Source organism: Chrysemys picta, chromosome 8, assembly GCF_011386835.1.
Source record: "Chrysemys picta bellii isolate R12L10 chromosome 8, ASM1138683v2, whole genome shotgun sequence".
NCBI classification, from domain to species: Eukaryota; Metazoa; Chordata; order Testudines; family Emydidae; genus Chrysemys; species Chrysemys picta.
In genome coordinates this window covers 11,339,799-11,363,319 of record NC_088798.1, presented here as the reverse complement: position 1 = coordinate 11,363,319, position 23,521 = coordinate 11,339,799, and the positions used below count along the sequence as shown (strand labels likewise).

General features: G+C 43.1%; 1 protein-coding gene and 2 long non-coding RNA genes across 3 annotated transcripts in view; 1 reads left to right on the top strand and 2 right to left on the bottom strand.

Moving 5' to 3' along the window:
* Nucleotides 1–23,521, bottom strand: part of LOC135973218 (uncharacterized) — a 79,040-nt gene that overhangs the window by 41,328 nt on the left and 14,191 nt on the right. The window lies entirely within an intron of this gene.
* Nucleotides 1–23,521, top strand: part of SLC1A7 (solute carrier family 1 member 7) — an 89,262-nt gene that overhangs the window by 60,001 nt on the left and 5,740 nt on the right. Inside the window, exons 6-9 of the mRNA XM_005284831.3 lie at nt 1,553–1,652; nt 5,746–5,979; nt 15,425–15,619; nt 20,446–20,580. Of these exons, the coding sequence (XP_005284888.2) occupies nt 1,553–1,652; nt 5,746–5,979; nt 15,425–15,619; nt 20,446–20,580 (664 nt within the window). The remainder of the gene's footprint in view (nt 1–1,552; nt 1,653–5,745; nt 5,980–15,424; nt 15,620–20,445; nt 20,581–23,521) is intronic.
* Nucleotides 8,030–15,075, bottom strand: LOC122173824 (uncharacterized). Its single transcript, XR_006174731.2, has 3 exons — nt 14,962–15,075; nt 13,950–14,016; nt 8,030–10,341 (listed from the first exon to the last, which is right to left on the bottom strand). It is a non-coding gene; the product is annotated as an uncharacterized LOC122173824 (long non-coding RNA).

Genomic DNA, 23,521 nt, shown 5'->3' with positions numbered 1-23,521 from the left:
GCCTGTTGTAAAACTAGGCAAATATCTAGATGAGTTGATGTCCTCCCAGAAGAACTCTGTGTACCCCACGGGTACACATACCCCCTGGTTGAGAACTACTGCTTTAAGAGACCAGTGAGTCTCATACTCCTCATTCAGCAGCCTCCAGTCTTACCTGCTACATCTCCTGTTGCCAACACTTGCCATACTCAGACATCAAAGAGTTTTCTTGTAAGCAAACCACAGTTATTCCTGTAAAATAAGAGGTGATCCATTTCCCCTCTTCATCATTCTACTAAGTTAGAAAGCTAAGACTCTTGTAAAGCTGCCATGGCTTAATAAAGCCAGTCTAGCTTAAAAAACTGAACTTTGTAATTAACATTCTGTTAGCATAAATGAGCAACATTGTTAATAAAATATAATGTGGTTTTGTGTCCGAAAATTTACAGCTAGATGAAAATTAACAGGCATATAAACCCACATCCTGCATGCATTGTTATTGTGAAATTGTTGGGTTTGACATCTAAGTGGCTCACTCCCCTGTATCAGGAGGGGATTGTCTTGGAACCATTACAATCTGGGACCTGGCCTGCAAATGCAGATGTGCGCTCCAAATGACAGACCATGGGCCCTCAGTCAAAGCAAACATTCTGTCCATCCAGAATAAGTGTTAGAATGCACCCCCCTCACAACTTCGTTTTCTTGTAAAATCCTCTTCAAACATAAATGGATTTCTGAAATGCTTCTTTGAGTGATTAACATGATCCGTTACAATCCTCACGGGGATCACTGCAGCAAATTAGTTAAATAGGAACATAACAGATATGTTTATTATTAGGTATACATTATTAAAACTTAACACCATACAGAAAGTATAGAGTTACATAACTATTCTTGGAACTAGATCCCCTATCTTTATGACTGTTGGTTGCTATGAATGTGTTTGTTTTCTTTGCTGATTAGTCTTGTGCAGTAGTTTGGCCCTTGTATTCATGTGCATTTGCTTGATTCTGCTAAGCCATGGTGGCAAAAGGGACCAGTTGTGAGGGTGGCTTTTATCTTCTAGATGCTTATCCACTAGAAACTGGACTGAGACCAAATTAATTTCACAGATGTCAGACGATGGCTTTTGGTCACTGCCAGTCGGGGCTAGATTTAAACTGGTGAGCCAAAAGAAAAAGGCTCCTTTTATCAATCCTACCCTAAAATACTCTCTCTCTCCGTCTCTCTATATATAATGTCAGTGTTGTTGCCCTCTAGTGACTGGTGCATAGAAGGTGAGGGATTTCCTAGTGGGAACTCAAAAGAGATCTCCGTTAGCTTAAGTGGTAGATGTTTGTGTTTGTGGAGCTGAAGAACCAAGGGCTGCCCCCCCCCATGCCCTATGTGTGTTTGTGTGATTTATATCTCTGTGTTTTTACAACACAGAGATTTGTTGGATTATCCCACTACCAATTATCTAACCCAGCTAGCCACCCCACACTTAGTTCACTTTGAGTTGCAGTAGAAAAGGAGTGTGTTGGGGATTTTTAAGAGTAAATGAGAATTAAAACAATAATGTGTTTGATTGCAGGTATAATGTTGGGCAGAATGGGTAACAGTGGAGTTCCCTTGGTCAGTTTTTGCCAGTGTTTAAATGAATCTGTCATGAAGATAGTGGCAGTTGCTGTGTGGTAAGTAGCTGTTTTATCAAGCAAAAATATCACTTTTAAAAAGTTGAAGTATATTTCAACAGGAAAAAAATGCTCCGAGATGATGTAATCTTGTTTCCAGGCAAATTCATGAGGGACAACAACCTCAACATTGTATGGTGCTAGCATCTGAAGGAAGTTATACAAACATTCCAGGCCAGATGCTGGTCCCTGGCTCTGTTCCCTTTGCACTACTCCAGTGGCATAAAGAGGACAGAGAACTGCCTCAACACAGATGCCAGGGATTCCCCTAACAAAGGGGAATTCCCGGGTGCCATAAAGCAACATATTTAGGTCTATGCCACCTCCTCCAGATGTAGATGGCATGGCCAGTGGTGTGGGCAGGGCATGATGGGACAGAATCACAGTGCACTGCTCTCTGGCAATCCCCAACCAGCAGAGTAGGCCCTAAGGGATACTCTAGCCAACATAACTTAGAATGTCCGTAAATCAGATTGCGGGCAAGTTTGACCCCAGATCAGGAGAATGGAAAGGTGGCTTAGACCTGGTCTAACAAAAGTTAGCCAGTAGAATTCATCTATTTTTAGCAGAGCCAGGCACACATCCATACTCATGTCTGTCTCCTATTGAAATAACCTCAATTATTGCAAAATTGCTATTCCCCATTCTGGAGCAATGCAAATTCCCTACCAGTGTAGTTATATCAACACAATAGCAATGTGGATGTAGTCTGACAGAGAAATAGCTATACTGGTAAAAAGTCATCCCACTACAATCCCAGCTGCACTGCTCCCTGTCTGGTAACCTTTTTGACCAGGGGTCAGAGTGACTGGAAGTCCACTTGTCTTTAAATGGCCCGTGCATGCTTCAGAGCCACACCTGTGGGGTTACAAGCTACCTAGTGTAAGAGAGAACATAAATCCTTACCAATAGAAGAAGTATGGCCCACCTTCATTCCCAATCCCAGGTCCCAGGCCAAGCACAGCTCAGACAGACCTAGGGGATCTGGCTCTCTGTTTTATGCAGTTTATACCATAGACCCAGCTGGCTGTAAATGAGCAGATCTGAAGATAGGGTACTAGAAATATCCCTTACTGTACTTAGAAGATCCTGAAGAATATGCAAAATTTTAAAAAGTTCCAGGGCCTAGAACTTTTCAAATCCTTCCACTGATTAACAAAAATATTCTAACATGGGAGGAAAATTCCTTGAAAAGCAATAGAAATGCATCTGTCTAATAGTAGCCTTTGGCACGATAAAATCAATCTTAGGGTATGTCTACACTGCATTTAAAAACCTGCAGCTGGTCCATGCCAGCTGACTCGGGCTTACAAGTTTCAGGATAAGTGGCTGATTAATTGCTGTATAGACATTCGGGCTACAGCCCGAGCTCTGTGACCCTCCCACTTCGCAAGATCCTAGAGCCCAGACTCCAGCCCAAGCCCAAATGTCTGTACTGCAATTAAACAGCCCCTTAGCCCAATCTCTGTAAGCCTGAGTCAGTTGGCATGGGCCAGCTGCAGGTGTCTAATTGCAGTGAAGATTCACAACTTGGCTCTTGCATCTCCCATAGCCAGTGGCAGATTAGCACTGGGTCAATGGGGCCCATGCCCAGGGGCCCCGGCCAATTGGAGTGCCCCCTCGCCTCAACCCGCTCTGCCAGCCCAGCGCACCTGCCAGGGAGCAGGGGAAGCCCCTGCAACCTGACCCCGCTCCCTGGCAGGAGTGCTGGGGGGGTAGGGGGAAAGAACGACTGCAGGCAGAAGGGAGGGAGGGGCCTCCAATTGCTCTGGTCCAGGGGCCCGCAAAAGCTTAATCCGCCTCTGCTCATAGCCAGGGCCGGCTCCAGGCACCAGCCGACCAAGCACGTGCTTGGGGCGGCACCTTGGGCCGGGGCGGCGCTCAGGTTTTTATTAATTTATTTATTGGGTGGGGGCTGGCGCGGCGTGGCGCGGCGCTGGGGGGGCGGGGGCTGGCGCTCGGAGGAGGGGCAGGGGTTGGCGTGGTGCTCGGAGGGGGCATGGCTTCGGGCGGCATAGCGTTCTGGGGGGCGGGGATTCAGGTGGCGTGGAGCTGGGGGGGGCGGGGATTTCGGTGGCACTGGGGGGGCGGTACGGCGGCGCGGCGTGGCGTGGCGCTGGGGGGGCGGGGGCTGGCGCTCGGAGGAGGGGCGGGGGGGGCATGGCTTCGGGCGGCATGGCGTTCTGGGGGGCAGGGATTCAGGCGGCGTGGAGCTGGGGGGGGCGGGGATTTCGGCGGCACTGGGGGGGCGGTACGGTGGTGCGGCGTGGCGTGGCGCTCGCGCGGTGGGGCGGCGGCCCTCTTCTTTTTTGCGTGGGGCGGCAAAAAAGCTAGAGCTGGCCCTGCTCATAGCTTTATCCCTAAAACGCTGCTCTCAATTTCTGGGATGCTGTTGAAATTAACCGGGGGGGGGGGGCGGGCGGGGACATTCCCTCTTTACATCAATATTGCTAATTTAAGAATGGCTCTTCAGCACTTTTGTGAAGAGTCTTACTAATGAGTAAATAATGAATACATTGTAGTTATATAGCCCCTTCCAGCTGAGGATCTCAAAGTGCCTTACTGTACACACAACAAGACGGTGAGGTAGGAAAGTATCACTGCAGCAGCAGCAGGGCCCAGCTTATCACTGGTAGCCCAGAGATTACAGCACTCGCCGGGAATGTGGGAAACCCAGATTCAATTTCCCCCTTTCTGCCAGAGGGGGGTGACACGATTTGAATGGGGGTCTCTCACCTCGCTCTTACCCCATGACTGCTTCATTGTGAATAAATACTTAAACAGTCATGAGGAGAGAGAGAGAGAGAATGACTCTGTAGTCCAGTGGGTAGAGACCCTGCTCCACTCCCCCTCCTCCAGTCACTGTTTCATTATTTATCCATACTGGAACATCTTCAGCAGGAGACAATGTGAGCAACCTCCCCTCCCCTCAACCAGAGTACCCCATAGCGCAGTGGTTAGAGCAGTCTCCTGAGAGGTGGCAGACCCCTTTCAAATCGAGAGAGGAGGGAACAGAACCGGGTCTCTCACAACGCAGGTGAGTGTGTTAACCCCTAGGCTGTTATAAGGTGGGTACCAGAACCACCTCCTCTTCCTGTTGGATTCTGAATGGGACATTATCTGGTAGGCAGCCCCTGAGCATGCCTTCTGGATCAGGTCCTATATGCAACTTAGGTGTCTGAGCACCTATCTTGTCCTGGTTTGTGAATCACACTGGGGCTTAGGCAGGAGATAGGTATCCAGACCCCAAGAGTGAGGCAGCAGTGCATATGCCCAGAGGCAGAAAAATAGGCACCTAGGGAACTATTACCCTGAAAACTTAGGTGCAGAGTGAGTTTAGGCACCTTCAGGGTTCAGTGATAGTTTTGTAGGTCACACTGGATCCAAACCTGGAACTAAGGCACCTTAGTGCCTTTGTGGATCTGGGCCTTAAATACTATGGTGATGGGAACCTTAAAATGTATACATTGAGGGAGAGATTAGATATACACTGCTTTAATTAACAAATTGTATTGAAGTGTGTTGTGTGTGTCCTACTGGCCAGTCAGTAGAAAACAGAGTAGCAGCCGTGTTAGTCTGTATCCGCAAAAAGAACAGGAGTACTTGTGGCACCTTAGAGACTAACACATTTATTTGAGCATAAGCTTTCGTGGGCTACAGCCCACTTCTTTGGATGCATAGAATGGAACATATAGTAAGGATATATAATCTTCTTACTATATGTTTCATTCTATGTATTCCATTCTATGCATCTGATGAAGTGGGCTGTAGCCCACAAAAGCTTATGCTCAAATAAATGTGTTAGTCTCTAAGGTGCCACAAGTACTCCTGTTCTTTCAGTAGAAAACAGTATCATTGCTAATAATTTGATATAAAAACATTTTCCCAGAACTCATGAATGGAAAAGGAAGACGAGTCCAATCCTGCAAGGTGCTCGTATGAAATTCTGAACACCCTCCATGCTTATTAAACACTGCGTGGTCAAGTCCTAAGTCTGTATTGAAATGAAAGTGCAGGAACTTGTTATCTCACTAAATTGTTTGGTGGAAATGATCTGTCTCATAGCAATAAATCTCCCTCTCTTTTCACTTAGGTATTTTCCTTTTGGAATAGTGTTTCTTATTGCGGGCAAGATCTTGGAAATGGATGATCCTACAGCTATTGGGAAGAAGCTGGGCTTTTATGCCATTACTGTGGTTTGTGGCCTGGTGGTTCATGGACTGTTCATTCTGCCAATGATGTACTTCTTTATCACTAAGAAAAACCCCATTGTTTTCATCAGAGGGATTCTTCAAGCCTTGCTAATTGCTCTGGCCACATCATCCAGGTATTAAGCACTGATATTACTAAATACCTATGAGGTCCTAATTAGAGCTGGCTGAAACTTGGAAGTTCAGGTTCGCAGGAAATGTCAATATTTCAAAATTTGATTTCATTCCAATTCTGAACCTGATGAAAAATTAAATATGGCCCCCAGGATCTCAGCAGCTGGTGAGTGAAATTGCTGCTATTTGGTGGGTGACAGCTGTGAAACAGACAAGAATCATGTCAGTTTCACTCAGCAGATGCTAGGGCTTCCAGAATTTGTGGTCCAATGTGCTAATTACTGTCAATATTATAAGCATCATTATCCCCATTCTACCAATGGGTAAACAGAGACACAGAGAGGTTAAGTGACTTGCCCGAAGTCACATGGAGAGTCTGTTCCAGAGCTGAGAACAGTACCTAGGAACTTCGATTGTCTCCTGGTCTACCTAGTCTACATTGCATCCGTATGTTCCTGAAATCATAATGCTTCCAACTAAGGCCATAAAAATTAAGGGACTGTCCGCATCTCTATTATAAATTTCATTTTATAGGATGTTTATAAAATTTAATGACTTGCTAACTGAAATATAGTACAGTATATTTTGCAAAGTGAAATCAGGAGCAAATTGTGTTTTGGCTGGCTTTATAAGTTCTAATAAAGTTTGAAAGTTTAAGGCTATTTTTTAAGTTTGTAGCTTCAGATGCGTTTGTATTCCCCAGACTCACAGATGATGATGATCTTACAGTCATAGATATTAATGTTGGAAAAGACCTTTCAGGCTCCCTCTCAACCCTCTTCCCTGATCCCACTAAGATTTCCTCAGTCCTGGTTCTGAAAACCTATAATGCTGATGACTCAACATCCTCACTAGGTCATTTATTCCATTACTTAATTCCCCTTACTGTAAGGACATTTTCTTATCTATTCATCCTGTATTTTTCCTTCGTTAGGACTTGTGCCTCTCATTGTTTTACCTTTCTCAGCTCTAGAAAAAAGTGTTCCTGCCTCATCTTCCAGTTTGTACTGTAGAAAGTTAATGGCATTTTTCACCAGGTTAGATTCCCATACTTACCAAGTGTGGTCGTACTGGGGCTTTATAAAATAGGACAGTTACTTCCTTTGTCGTAAAATAGATTCTCTTCCTTCACATTTGTGAGTTCATAGCCAATGCATTATTCCCCTGATCTTTTCTGCCTCATTGCTTTCTAAACAGCTATTTCCTCTTTTGATTGAAGCAGGTCATTATTTCTTCCTATTCGTATTATTTTTGGTTTCTCTCATCACCTGTCTGCCTCTATCTCTGAGCCCATCAGATCATTCTTCAAGTATTAGCTACCTTCTCTGTAGTTTAGTCTCTAAATGTACGGGTTGGTCATGATATCATGAATTTTCCAAAGTTTCTTTTCTAAAATGTACCAAAAACATAAGTCATAGATATATGGCAAAAGTCAGGCCTGATTTCTAGTGACCAAACTACAGACCCAAATGTCTAAATTGTGTTTTGTCTTTACACAGCCTTCCTCGATAGTCTGCAATGCCAGTGCAGACAACAGCAGAAAATTGTGCACATTCTCAGATGACTCTGTGCATAGCTTTGTATGCTGCATGTACAATTGCTTGTTTGCAGCAACAGATGCAGTTTTTTTGCAAGTGCAATGTAGACTTCTTTAAAAAAGCAATACATTATTTGGTGTTTTTCCTCTTAAATGGTAGCATCTTGTGATGAGATAGTTGAACTTTTCACCTTGGTTACAGTGAGAAGAATAGATACTGCACATAACTGAGTTGTTGCCAAAAGAACATGGACAAATAATTGGTTTTGGAAAGTAAAGCTGCTTCTCCTGACAGTCATCACATCTGTATCTGATTAAGTAATACTTGCCACAAAGGCAACATATTAATATTAATAATACAGGCATTGGATTATCAGATCATTTTAAAGCAGAACAAAAGGTTGGCCTCCTAATGTGTCTCTACCGTATGTTTCTGCATCAGTGCATGCCTACATCTAATGATAGACAGAACACTGAAAATCAGTGTTCTTGTATTAAATAGAGCCACCACCAGGTGTGGAAAGATTTCTTTAGTTGAAGATCATAACTATTGAAAAGACATACCGTGCACAAAAAGTGAGACAAATCACTCTTGGGAGATTTCCCTGTTCATGTCAAGGGCCAGCTGTTTTCCTTGCCTATTACTATTAGTTATTATGGTAGCACTTGGAAAACCCACTCAAAGATCAAGGCCACACTGTACAAATACCTAGCAAAGATAGTCTCCATTCCAGCGAGCTTACACTCTAAGTGTCAGACAGGTTACGACAGGTAGACAAGACAGACAAATGGGAGTGGGAGAGTGCAGATGGGAAGGATGAAGTGTTTTAAATACAGATTATACTAGATAAAGCCACGGCCAAAAAGTAAATTATTGTTCACCTGGCTCTTTATATGTAGCAACACTAATGTAGACTATGACAAAGCTTAGCGAGACTCTAGTGGATAATTCATCTTTTTACTGAATTTAGTGTTAGTGAAAGATGCTGGAATGATAGATCAGGAATCTAAATACATCTAGCTAACCACAAATCAGGTAAAACAAGGCAATGCCAGCGCAAGCCTCCCCACCCCGACTCCTTAATTTGCCTTATCTTTGTTTTTCAAGGATCCTTTCTGAGGGTCATTTCCCATAGCTAATTTAGTTCTTGGCACCTCGACCAAGACTGCAAGTTAGGGTGCCACTTTGTGGAAATGGTGCTGGTAGCATTGGGATGTGAGCACCTGTCCACTACAGGAACTGTAAGCCACCAAACAGTCATCTCATTGCAATGGCTTCACTGACCTAAGCGTAACTGGAACCCATGACCTATAAGTGAGGGGTTCTCCATCCAACAATCAGTCCCCATGTGCTGTCCAATTTTATCACTTTTGATGCCAATGACATGCTTAGCATTTGTATGGAAATGTCAAACATATAGGGCAAAATTCTGACTTATTTGCACATATATATTGGTGGAGGGAAGAAAGGACAGAAGTTTCTTTTACTCTCCTCCTTATCCCCCTGTCATAACTATAAAGGGAAGGGTAACAGCCCTCCTGTGTACAATACTATAAAATCCCTCCTGGCCAGAGACTCCAAAATCCTTTTACATGTAAAGGGTTAAGAAGCTCAGGTAACCTGGCTGACACCTGACCAAAGGACCAATAAGGGGACAAGATACTTTCAAATCTTGGTGGGGGGAAGGCTTTTGTTTGTGCTCTTTGTTTTGTTGATTGTTTGCTCTTGGGACTAAGAGGGACCAGACATCAATCCAGGCTCTCCAAATCTTTCTGAACAAGTCTCTCATATTTCAAACTTGTAAGTAAACAGCCAGGCAAGGCGTGTTAGTTTTATCTTTGTTTTCTCAACTTGTAAATGTACCTTTTACTAGGGTGTTTACCTCTGTTTGCTGTAACTTTGAACCTAAGGCTAGAGGGGGGTCCTCTGGGCTCTTTAAGTTTGATTACCCTGTAAAGTTATTTCCCATCCTGATTTTACTGAGATGATTTTTACCTTTTTCTTTAATTAAAAGCCTTCTTTTTAAGAACCTGATTGATTTTTCCTTGTTTTTAGATCCAAAGGGGTTGGATCTTGATCCACCAGGAGTTGGTGGGAGAAAGGAGGGGGGATGGTTAATTTCTCCTTGTTTTAAGATCCAAGGGGTCTGGATCTGTATTCACCAGGGAATTGGTGAAGAGTCTCTCAAGGCTACCCAGGGAAGGGAATTAGCAGATTGGGAGTGGTGGCAGCGGACCAGATCTAAGCTGGTAGTTAAGCTTAGAAGTTTTCATGCAGGCCCCCACATCTGTACCCTAAAGTTCAGAGTGGGGAAGTAGCCTTGACATCCCCCAAACAGTGCACCCATACAGGACCATAGTAGAACATGTATTTGTTTCCTAACATGCTTGCCAGGGGGTCCCAGTGACATACTAGGTAGCATTCCATAGCCCCAAAAGGGCGAGGCCAGCTAGTTTGGGTGTTGATCCCAGGCTCTTAGGCCATGGGACATTGTTTGGCTTTGGTGACAGGCACTAAGGGAGGTGCAGCAATGAGGTGTGGTCCAAAGTATGCTGTAGCCTGGCCCCTCTGAGCCATCCTGCCTTGTTTAGTCAGCTTGGCTCAGGGAACATCTGTCACTGTTACGATTCCTCCACCCAGGCGCCTCTCGCAGTGTGAAGGTCAGAATTTGGCTAATAGATAGAATGTCCCTTGGTTTGATTATAATTTCCCTAGGACATGTAGAGGTCTTTTTTTCTCCATGGTCATCTTTCTACAGCGTCAGTGAATCAAAGGCAGCATCTTCTCAATAGTGCATCCCATCGAAAGAGGCAGTTCTCTTTTCCCCTGCACACAAAGTGTAAATAAAATGTGAACATTTCAAGGGGCTTTTGCTTCTTATGAAACTCTGAGACCTTGGCTCTTGTGCAGTGTAAATTAAAGACAGATTTAACGAAAGGGGGTGTAACTTAATTCTTGATTAAGTCAGCTTGTTGACTTTCTGGAGCAATAATAAGAATTAGGATTCATTTGCAAGATAAACAGGCAGGGCTAAACAGCTGGAGAAGGAGCTTTTTCTATAGAGACTGGCTCTTCTATTACTTTGTGGCCTACATTAGCGCTTTGCATGACTGAAATATTGGTTTGTATTCAATCCTTGCCCCTGTACAATCACTAAAATGGAGTGGGATAAATCTATAGCTGTTTGCAATTGCTTGTTGGTAATATAGTCCTGAGTGGGACAAGATGCCTCCTCTCTTTACTAATGGCTTCAGGAAATCTGAAGCATATTTAGCTATTTAAAAACAGTGCTTTAGATTTAGCCTCAAGGTCTAGGTTAAGTGTTAAAACCTAACAGTTTCCTCAGCATTTGATATTAGACCCCCCAAAGCTGCTTTCACTAACACTCAGTTAGGTCAGGTCTACACCAACAAGTTAGATCAGCACAGCTACATCACTGAGGGGTGTGAAAAATGCTAGATTTGAGTTTCATTTAAAACTGCCACGTATCAGAGGGGTAGCCATGTTAGTCTGGATCTGTAAAAAGCAACAGAGTGTCCTGTGGCACCTTTAAGACTAACAGATGTATTGGAGCATAAGCTTTCGTGGGCGAAGTGGGCATTCACCCACGAAAGCTTATGCTCCAATACATCTGTTAGTCTTAAAGGTGCCACAGGACTCTCTGTTGCATTTAAAACTGCAAAGTTTAGGATAGGCCTTCAGAGATTAGTGATCCTTTGGATTGAACTTGAGCCAATTTTCAAGGGAACCTAGCACAGTCTATGGTTCCCAATTGAAACCATGCAAAACTCAGTAGCTTCATGTCTTATGAATGGCTTTATAACCTATTGGACTGAAAATAGGCCCCATAATTAAAAATTGTAGGTTTTGCTGAGTTTTGCTTTAATTTTCAGATTTGTTTGAGCCTGAAACTAAAAGCAAAGTTTAAGGATGTGAAACAAAAGAAAAGGTTCACATAAACCCTGCATGAAGTAGAATTTTCGAGTTTTATTCTGCTCTTCTGAGTGGGTTGCTGTCTGTCTGAACATACAGTTTCCCAAACTACCACCAGTATATCCTAACTGCAAGACAACATTTGGCTCTTACCTCATCTTTAGTGGGACTTTTTAATTATTCTTAATGTGGCATTTGGTAAGTAGTCTGTAAGGTGAGAAAGGGTGGTGAAGGATTGTTATTAACATGTTGTGCCCTCTGGATGCATTAAACTTATAATAATGTAAAAACTTTGAAAAAAGAATAAACATTTTCCCCTCCTCTCCATACAAAGAAACACAAGGATTCATTGTAAAAGAAGCTGTTGAGTTGTAAGAGATGTTTTTATAAAAGGGGTGGATGTCACTGCAGAACTCTAAGTAGCTCAAGAGTGGTAATAATGGATTTTAAGTTCATTATTCATTATTATTGGCAGCTATGCCTATGGTTGAACTGCCTAAAACTGTCCATTATAAGATGTTGGTTTCTGTTTTACATTTATATTCCAGTAGCACCTGGAAGCCAACCAGGTCAGGGCCCCATTGTGCTAGGCGCTGTACAAATCTATTGCAAATGATAGACCCTGCCCTGTCTTTTTGATTGAGTTTACAATCAAAGAGACAAGACATAACTGATGGATGAGATGAACAAGCAGGATGTGGTAAAGGACAAGGAAGAGGAGAAGAGAGAACAAAAATAGGATGTGTGCAATTCTTGGTGAATCAGGAGCAGTAATTTCAATTTGCCCCCAACCTAGCCATTCTCAGGTTTGTGATTTCTAAGCTGTTCTCCAGCTCACTAGGGATCAAAATGTGCTACAATTATATGGCTGCTTAGTGGTGTGTGTGAAATGAGTCGGTGGTCTCTGTCTCCGGGTATGTCAACACTTAAACTGCTACCGCAGCACTGCAGCTGCACAGCGGAGGCACTTCAATGTAGACACTGCCTAGGCTGACGGGGAGGTTCTCCCATTGGTGCCGGTCATCCACCTTGCCGAGAGGAAGTAGCTATACTCCCAGAAGAATTCATCCAACAACCTAGTGTTGAAAATCCACACCCCTGGGAGATGTAGCTATGCTGATGTAAGTTCCCAGTATAGGCCAGCCCTAAATCTTCTTAGAGCACAGATATCTCTGTCCCAGTTGGCTTCTTTGTTTGCAGCATCAGCAGAGAGGGTAAGGAATGAGCAGGCACAGACACTCAACTGTACTTTCACTGGTCCACAGAAGTGATCCCACCAGTTCATCATGGTTTAGGAACCTTGCACTTTGTTTGTCCACAGATCAGATACAATAGAGGGTTTCAGTCCCCAGGGCTATTTATCTGACATCTTTCACCAACACTAAATTCACTTGGCGGGCTGGGAGGAGAGAATTTTGGAGAGTTTAGCTCAAGGAGCAACCTGTTTTTTAAATAATCCTGTTTACTGTGTAGCCATTATGAATTGTTGCCTAAACAAGTATTTTATTTTGGGTTTGGTGTCAGTACTCAGTAGGCACTGGCATAGTCTTAAGGGCATACACTGTCCTCAGTCTGTGTTCAAAACTCCCATTGTTAGTAGGAGCTGAGGCCCTTAACTTTGATAAGCAGGAGGGGTGGGGGGAGAAATCCTGTGTAGGGACAGGATCAGACTTGCACTTTAATAAAACTGCACTATTTACTGTACGGCTGAAGGGAGATGGGGTGGGACTGAGACATGTCCTCTAGCCCTATCGGAGCCTTGAGGAGATCCTTGCTTTTCATCAGGGGTGGGCAAACTACAGCCAGCGGGCCATTTTAAGCTGGCCCTTGAGCTCTCGCTGGGGAGTGGGGCATGGGGTTTGCCCCGCTCTGGTGCTGCAGCCGGGGAGCAGGGTCAGGGCCGCTCCACGCAGTTCCCGGAAGCTGCGGCATGGCCCCGCTCCGGCACTCCAGCCAGGGGCTCCTCTCTGGCTCCTACGCGCTCCAATGGCCCCCCCTCCAGCACTACAATGGGAGCTGCAGCAGTGGTGCCTGCACATGGGGCAGTGTGCAGAGCTGCCTGGCCACCCCACCATGTAGGAGCCGGAGAAGGACATGCCGCTGCTTCTGGGAGCTGTTTGAGGTAAGCGCTGCCTGGAGCCTGCACCCCTGAGCCTCACCCAAACCCCCGTCCCAGCTGTGATCCCCCTCACGCCCTCCGAACCCCTCGGTCCCAGCCCAGAGCACCTCCTACACCCCAAACTCCTCATCCCCAGCTCCACCCCAGAGCCCATATCCCCAGCCCTCACCCCCCAACACACCCCACTCCCCCGTCCCAGCCCAGAGCCCGCTCCTGCACTCTGAACTCCTCATTTCTGGCCGCACCCCCAACCAGAGCACTCACCCCCTCCCGCACCCCAACCACAATTTTGTGAGCATTAACATCCCACCATATAATTTCTATTCCCAGATGACCCCTTGGGCCAAAAAAAAAGTTTGCCCACCCCTGCTTCATATCTTACCCTGCTTCAAAGCTTATCATCAGGGCCATCAGCTTTCTGTCTAACGAGGATGTGGTGGAATTTCCTTCTGAAAGTATCAACAGTGATGTTTTGTTTCCAGAGGTATCACAATTGAGCTGCATGAGACACTTTCCTTCCTTGACTCTTTGGTGACTAAACATACACTATGGCTTCTGTGGCACCTCCAGCCCTTGCTTTCTACCTTATAGATTATAAGGCCAGAAGGAACCATTGTGATAATATACTCTGACCCCCTGCATAACACAGGCCATAGAACTTTCTGAATTAATTGTTGTTTGAACTAGAGCATACTTTTAAGAAAAACATCCAATACTGATTTAAAAAATTGTAGAGTGGGAACTGAATGATTGTCTCTTGCGTAACAGTGCAAAGCAGAATTTGCATACACACGCTCAAGTGCCTTGTGCTCATTAAACACAACTGACTTGCTCTCACAGAAGCTGTCAGGGTTCCCTCCCCACTCTGAACTCTAGGGTACAGATATGGGGACCCGCATGAAAGACCCCCTAAGCTTATTTCTACCAGCTTAGGTTAAAACTCCCCCAAGGCACAAATTCTTCCTTGTCCTTGGAACGGTATTGCTGCCACCACCAAGTGAGTTAGACAAAGATTCAAGGAAAAGAACCACTTGGAGTTTCTGTTCCCCCAAAATCCCCCCAAACCCCCTTTCCTGGGGAGGCTTGAGAATAATATACCAACTAAATAGGTTAACGAAGTGGGCACAGACCAGCCCTTTGGTTTTTAGGACACTAAAAACCAATCAAGTTCTTAAAAGCAGAATTTTATTATACAGAAAAAGTAAAAGAAGCACCTCTGTAAAATCAGGATGGAAGGTAATTTTACAGGGTAATCAGATTTAAAACACAGAGGATTTCCTTCTAGGCAAAACTTTAAAGTTACAAAAAAACAGGAATAAACCTCCCTCTTAGCCTAGGAAAATTCACAAGCTAAAACAAAAGACAATCTAACGCATTTTCTTCCTATTACTTACAATTCATAATCTTAGATGCTTAGTTCAGATATGGCTTTAGGAGATGTATTTTCCCTTCCCTGGTTCCTCGCTGACCGGAGAGGACACACAAAGAGAGACAAAACAAAAACCTTCCACCACAGATTTGAAAGTATCTTCTCCTCTCATTGGTCCTTTTGGTCAGGTGCCAACCAGGTTATGTGAGCTTCTTAACCCTTTACAGGTAAAGGAGGGATTTTATGCTACCCTTAGCTGTATGTTTATGACAGAAGCCAATGATAAAACTCCCATTATCAGTGAAGCCATTTGGGCCCGATACATAAGCAGACAGAAGCGAAGATAGGAAATAGTGCTTGAATGCATACAGCATTGAATATGATCTATATGCAGGGGAAGATAGATGAGTTTGCTGCTTTTAATGTTATTCCCTGAGGATAAAACAGCTTCCAACATGTGTTTGGTTTTTGTTTTGGATGTTTTGCAGCTCAGCCACATTGCCTATAACTTTCAAGTGCTTGTTGGAGAATAACCATGTTGACAGAAGGATTGCCAGATTTGTGCTGCCTGTTGGGGCCACGATCAATATGGACGGAACTGCCCTATATGAAGCGGTGGCAGCAATCTTTATTGCTCAAGTAAACAATTATGAGCTGGATTTTGGACAGATTATTACTATAAGGTATAGACCCAAAACCCCAGCAACCTTTCCATTTGACTCATTAAATCTGTGATGTTCTCTCATTTGTGTATCAAACACATTACTGCATCTGCAATGTTCAATTCAAAGCTTCCTGTAAGATCAGGGCCAGTGTGGAGGGAAATCTTATTAGCCCTATTAAAACAGACGTGACCAGAGAAATATATCGCATTTCAATTTGTTAAACTGGCTTTTTTAAAATCCTTCGCTTTTAGGCCAGTTGTAGCTCATTCACTTAGGATTACAACTTTGTTGCTCACAGTGTTTAATTTTTCCCCCTTGAATCCTATACAAAATGAACCCCTCCAAATCCCTGTGCTGTTGGGGATGCACTTCCAGTGCATAGGATGGGGCGTATGTTAAGAACACACCGGCTCCTTCCCTCCACAAATAACTTTCAACATCGTAAACTTAAATGGTAAGCTCCTCAGCATAGCGCTCTGGCCCTTTACACCACAGGAGGGCCAGAGCAGCATTCAGCAACCCTAAGTAGCACCGCAGACCAGGGGAGGATTCATCAAGCGCAGGCAATATGGAAGACAGCTGTAAGGTTGCTTCCCAAGGACCCCTCAGAGGTCTCCCTAAAACAGGGGGATGCCCGGCACAACAGGAATGAAGCATGGCAGAGAGATTCCACTGCATGGCCCATAGGGCAACCCCAAGGAGGCTGCTGTAATTTACACCCCCAGGGCTATTTAAGTTACAGAATGGGCCGCTTCAGCCCCCAGAGGAACCCAGCATGCGAAACGCACAAAGATGGTTTAAAGCCATCATAGTTTCCTCAACCCCTGGGCTGTAAATTCTGTGCTGAGCCTCTTAGGGGTGCAGCACAAAGTCTCACTCCACATATTTTCTGTGTGCGTTTTATAAAAAAAAATGTCCTATTTTTTCTCATTGGGGTTTTGTCAGCCTTAAGCTAAAACTGGAATAATTAATTATCCCTTCCTTCTGAAAGAGAGGTGGCAAACATTCAGGAACTGCTGAACAGCTTGGGTGGAAGGCTACTTGAGACAGGAGATATAATAGGAAAAGAAATAACATACGCTGTGTGTAGTTTTCCTCTAAATCATTATGTAGCTCAGGTTTTAAAAATTACTTCCACTGCTGCTGCTTGTAAAAGCAAATTTAATAACAAGCAAGTTCTCACTGGCTAGAGAGCACTAACTATAGATTCTATATTTTAAACACAGGGGAGGGATAGCTCAGTGGTTTGAGCATTGGCCTACTAAACCCAGGGTTGTGAGTTCAATCCTTGAAGGGGCTACTTAGGGATCTGGGGCAAAAGCAGTACTGGGTCTTGCTAGTGAAGGCAGGGGGACTGGACTTAACCCTTCCAGTTCTAGGAGACAGGATATCTCCATTAATTTATTTTATAATTTAATACCTTCTTCTTGAAAATAGCATAACCAATCCTAAATAGAAAAAAAAAAATCCAACCAGTTAACTATTGCCAGAATAATTTCACTGCCTGCCAAAGAATGCCTCAGGAGTGAAACCTGCAGGTTTCCAGTAAGGAATGAATGATTAGAAAAACATTCATATAATGAGTAATGCCTGACCACATTAAAAATCTACCTACCTACCATCTACCCTCTGACCTCATCACCATCATATCTGGGCATGTTTACACTGTTGTGGCCTGCACATCTTCAGTTCTAGTGTGTATAAGACCTGAATGACAACAGCAAGAGAGTTTTTTCAATTAGCTTCTTCCTATAACTGGGGTCTGCTTATGCATTAATGGGAAAGTTTGGTCAATCTGGCCCATATGAGCTGTTGCCTTCTCGCCCTGTGCTAAAAGTGAGAATGGTCATGTGCAGGACTATGGATATGTCTACGCAGCTGGGAGAGACATTTCACAGCCCAAGTAGCCACACATGTGCTAGCTCTGCTCAAACTAGCCTATGCTAAAAATAGTGTGTGGCTGCAATGTCATGGGAGGGGGCTTAGCCTAGTCACCTGAGTGCAATCTTGGCCAACCTCCTGAGTACATATTTGGGTGGCTAGCCCAAGCTGCCTGTCATGATGCCAAGGCCACATTGCTATTTTTAGCACACCGGCTCATGCAGAACTAGCACATGTAAGTCTACCCAAGCTGGGAATCACACTTCTTAGCTGCTGTGTAGACATACCCTTAGTCTTTGTGATCTATAATTCAGTTACACTTTAATTAGAGATGGGTCCAGAACAAAGATAAAAACAAGTGGTATGTTATAAAAATCATCCAAATGGAAGAGGAAGATGGGAAGGGTGATTTGGAAGATTAGAGAACAAGAAGGATGATGGGAGATGGAAAGAATGTATGTTGTAAACTCCTCGGAGCAGAACCATGTCTGCTCATGTGCCAAGCACAGGCTTCATGCCAATAAATAAGGGGATATAAGTAAAGCCAGAGTAGGAGGAAAGGGACAAAGGAAGATTAAAAAACAAATCAAAGAGAGGGGGGGAAATCAAGAGTAGAATGGAAGGAAAGAGAGGGAGAAAACAGATCGTTAATAGTGATGGGCCCCAGACCAAAATCTAAGCTTGCATTCCACCACTGAATCTAAACATCATTGGTCTATGATGGGACAAACACTCTCTAGATTTAGATGCTCCCGCGCTGGGAGATTTGAAATCTGGATCTAACCCTGAACATTCCCAAATTTCAGGATGTTCTGGTTTGATTATTTATTTATTTATGTACTTGTTTATTTGATTCAGCCTATTATGAAGATAGAGTTGAGCTGCAATCCTGGATTGAGATCTGGGGCTAAGACTGCAGGGGCTTGTTGAGGCCCATCTCTGTAGAAGTGAAAGAACTAAAGACACTCTCCTAGCCTTGCCAATTTCCTTTTAATGTAATTATGCCAACAAACATCTCTATTTGGGGCCACTGTTTAGTGGCTGACTTTGTGAAGTTGGCCTGAAAAATAGCATGAGCAACAGCAGAATTCTCTGATCTTACTAATTAAGGGCCCTATACTTGCTTCCAGTTAAGTCACTGGTAGTTTTACCACTGACTTTAATGGGAGCAGGAGCAGGTCTAAATCCTGGTTGGCAACCCAGTCACAGAGGTTCTATTCTGAAATAGTTTGGTGTCCTGATCAGCTGTCCAGGGAACCTGTAACATTCACCACTGAATTTCATTTCCATTTTGTACATTGAGATCACATTCCTTTCTATTTAGGCTAGGCACACCACCATGGTATCCAAATGCCATACAAGCTTTAATTTTTTTCAAATGGCTTATAAATCTTAATTTTCACTCTCTCTCTGCCCACATAAGGAATTTATTTATGTATTGTGGGAAAGCTAAGACTCCTAGTGCCATTGATTCATTGTGTGGGTTTCAGTAAGTCAATTAACATCTCTGTACCTCAGTTTCCTCATTGGAAAAATAGGGATGATAATAATAGTTTGAGGCTTAATTAACTAATGTTTGTAAAGAATTTTGAAATCATGGGATGACAGGTACTGTATAAACGCAGGTGGTTATTACTTACTATTTCCTTTAGTAAGTCACCCACTTACTGTCTTTATATTTATGTTTTGTCTTTTTCTAGTAGCTGGCCTAGCTCTCTTCCTCCCATCTGTCTCTTTCCAAGAACATACCCAATCATTTATGCTCCTGGAAAAGGGAATCCATTTCCCAAAACAGTACTAATTAAATATAACACCGAACAAATATGTAGTAGGGAGTTTAAGCCTGCATGGAAACTAATATTTGTATCAGAGATGGTCCAAACTAGAATCCTGGATCTGAGACTCCCACCCACTGAACATGGGGAAGAGGAACTCAAAATAGTACCCTCAATCTGAAAACACTTACGCTTTGTCTCACCTAGATCATGATCCAAACACTCTGACTCAGTCCCATTTCTTATTTGAAGTCAGACATTTGGTTCAATACTCAGTGTCAAATAAAAATGAAGTTTTCAGCTAATTCATTCACTATTTGTATTGTAATAGAGCCTAGAGTCCCCAGCCAAGATTGAAGACTGGCACTCGTGCTAAATACTGTACAAAGACGTAGTGAGCAGCAGTCCTTGTTCTGAGGATCTTACAGACTAAGTAGATGAGGCAGGCAAAGGATGGGAGACAGGAAACATTAGAGGAACTGAGAGATATAGAAACTAAGTGACTTGCTCAAGGCCACATGGGAAGTCTGTGGCAGAGACAAATTGAATCCAGATGTCTTGAGGTCCAGCCTAGTTCCTTAATCACAAAACTATCCTCTCGTTTCCAGAGGATGGAATTTAAGTCTGCCAGATCCCCCTGCCCTCTTCCTGCCTGGCTGAAAAATATGAGAATCAAAAGGAGTAGTGACTGGTTTCTATTTTCCAGAAACATAAGAGAAGGATGAAATCATTCATGCTTGCTTCATACTTAGACCCAAATAGATGAAGCCAGGATCTAGGATGAGCGCCTCACCCCTACTCCAGCCCATATATGCTGTCTAGAAGGGCTAGAACAGCATAAAAGGATTGGCCAGGGAGGGTTCCCTTGGTGCAGGAACTACAGACAACATCTGTTAGGTTCATTCCTTGCCAATCTATGCTATGACTTAGAGGTGCAGCGCAGAATCTGACCACTGGAGCTCACCTACTTGGCTGTAGGGATAAAAGATGAATATCTAGCAGACTAATGTGCCCCATTCTAGCCATCTGGCTGATTTCTAATCACAGTTCATAAACTCCTGTTGCAGTGGTTTGTATGTGAGTGATTCTGGTCCAGAAACAGTCATGTAGAGAGACGTTGTTGCTGTGTGTTATTTCCAGCCATGTGATATGGCTGTTAAATCTTATTGTTCCTCTTCTTGTTTAAAGTATCACAGCAACTGCTGCCAGCATCGGTGCTGCAGGGATCCCACAAGCTGGCCTTGTGACTATGGTCATTGTTCTGACATCAGTTGGGCTGCCTACAGATGACATCACTTTAATTATTGCAGTTGACTGGGCATTGTAAGTAACTTAGTGTCTGAACCTTCCTTCCAGCTGCAAATCAAGTTGTTTTTCTGTACTCTGCATGTCAATCCATAGACGCTTAGGGCGTCAGAGCTGTCACTTCTGCACATCATAATCACTGGGAACTTCACAGAGACAGCAGGGATAGAACTCGAGAAAGCACCTAAACTAATGGAGACTCTTCATTAGCAGTAGAGAGTCTACGGCCAGAGCTAGCTGAATTAATAACAAATACAGTAATTTATTTTGAATTTCAGCTCTTTCTTTCAGGGTAGCAGCCGTGTTAGTCTGTATCCTCAAAAAGAACAGGAGTACTTGTGGCACCTTAGAGACTAACAAATTTATTAGAGCATAAGCTTTCGTGGGCTACAACCCACTTCTTCGGATGCATATACAGTGAAACATATATTGAGGAGATATATATACACACATACAGAGAGCATGAACAGGTGGGAGTTGTCTTACCAACTCTGAGAGGCCAATTAAGTAAGAGAAAAAAAAAAAACTTTTGAAGTGATAATCAAGCTAGCCCAGTACAGACACTTTGATAAGCAGTGTGAGAATACTTACAAGGGGAGATAGATTCAGTGTTTGTAATGGCTCAGCCATTCCCAGTCCTTATTCAATCCTGAGTTGATTGTGTCTAGTTTGCATATCAATTCCAGCTCAGCAGTCTCTCGTTGGAGTCTGTTTTTGAAAAAAGAACAGGAGTACTTGTGGCACCTTAGAGACTAACAAATTTATTAAATTTCAGAGTAGCAGCCGTGTTAGTCTGTATCCGCAAAAAGAAGAACAGGAGTACTTGTGGCACCTTAGAGACTAACAAATTTATGCTCTAATAAATTTGTTAGTCTCTAAGGTGCCACAAGTACTCAAATTTATTAGAGCATAAGCTTTCATGGACTACAGCCCACTTCTTCGGATGCATACGAAGAAGTGGGCTGTAGTCCACGAAAGCTTATGCTCTAATAAATTTGTTAGTCTCTAAGGTGCCACAAGTACTCCTGTTCTTTTTGCGGATACAGACTAACATGGCTGCTACTCTGAAATCTGTTTTTGAAGTTTTTCTGTTTTAAGATAGCCACCCGCAGGTCTGTCATAGAATGACCAGACAGGTTAAAGTGTTCTCCCACTGGTTTTTGAGTATTATGATTCCTGATGTCAGATTTGTGTCCATTAATTCTTTTGCGGAGAGACTGTCCGGTTTGGCCAATGTACATGGCAGAGGGGCATTGCTGGCACATGATGGCATATATAACATTAGTAGATGTGCAGGTGAACGAGCCCCTGATGGTATGGCTGATGTGATTAGGCCCTATGATGATGTCACTTGTGACACTTGTCTTTGTGAATTGTCCATGAGCAGATTTCAACTTTCATATCCTTCATTATTCAAAACTGTTCAAGTTTTTGGTATCTAAATTACGAGCAGTTCAGTTCTCAACTCTGATAATGCACAGGCCAGGTCTACAGAGATAATCTTAATAGTTCAGTATTTTGTCAGTTAACTCAACTGTTGGCATTCATGCTCAGACATAACATTTTGCAGTGTAGATGAGGCCATAGTTGAACAGTTCTGATTATATAAATATAATACCAGTAGCTATAATACCCTCTCTCTATTTACAATAGCTGCTTTTCTTTTATTCTAAATAAGTCCTACAATTTAACATTTCTTCATGATTCCTCTTAATACAGTAAAGATCCATTGCACAAGATGCTATAAAAGTGCAATTACAAATTCATTGTATTTTATTTAAACTTACAACACTGAAAGTACTTTATGAAATATTAGGAAAAAAAAGTTGGGCTTGTGCCCTTTTTTGTTTCTGTATGACGCTTAGAGAGCCTGAAGGTTTATATTTTTTTACATTTATTTTTTACTTTCAAAAATATCAGAAATGTCAAGTCTGGCCTTTCTTGGTTTTGCTGGAGAACTTCTGGGAGGTTTCAGGAATGTTTACTGTGACCTCTAACCTTTAAAGGGCAAGGGTGTTGAATCGATAACAAAGCCATTCTTTAATAGTTAATAAAGCTCAACAAAAACAAGGTGTTTAAACACTGACTAAAAAGCTCTTCCCCTCTCAATTACTCAGTTCTGCCTCAATACTTGTACAGTCACCATTTCACTATTTATCCAGTCATCAGAGCCATTCAGCTTAGACAAGACTTGAATTTCTAGTGTAAAACCAGCAGAAATTTAAAACAAACAACAACAAAAAAACACTTCAGGCTCTTTCTACACTATACAAAAATCAAAGACGGGTGCATGCCCAATTTTTTTTCCTTTGCAGATCACCTTGAGTGAGAAGGTGATACTTACATTTCTTGGACTAGTGCTTGGCAGTTTCATAAACCTATAGGTGCAAAGTGAACTGATCTGTTTATATTGTGGTTAGCTTTACAAATATTTTCATCATTACATTTTGGGGTAGAAAAACATAAAGGTTGCTTAAGTGATCTGATAGGACTGAAATCTCCATTACAATGCATTAGTTGTACTGCTTGTACAACAACTCATTTAGGTAACCTTAGTGGGTACGTGAATGTCATAATTTTCTCCAGTGCCCAAGAAAACCCCCACACACACTTCTTACCTACTTTGTTAAAATGCTGAGTACAAGTTTTGTATCTGATTACATATAACTGTACCCTCTTATCAGACCCCAAAATAGCTTCTTCCTACTCAAAGTGCCTCTAGGCAGAATCCAAAGCTAACGATCCAACATGTCTTTCCAAGAGTCAAAACTTATTAACAAGCTAAGAAAAAACTTGTAAGACTGTAACAGCACCTCCTGCAAAAACCTGCTGGAACTATATTTTTGCATTTTACTTTTACTTGTGAAGCTCTTCATCAAAGCAGAGTCAAATGCAGTAAGTTAAGGCTAAGAGGGATAGACACATCTAGGTCCAGATTTTCAAGTGCAGTGGACATGCA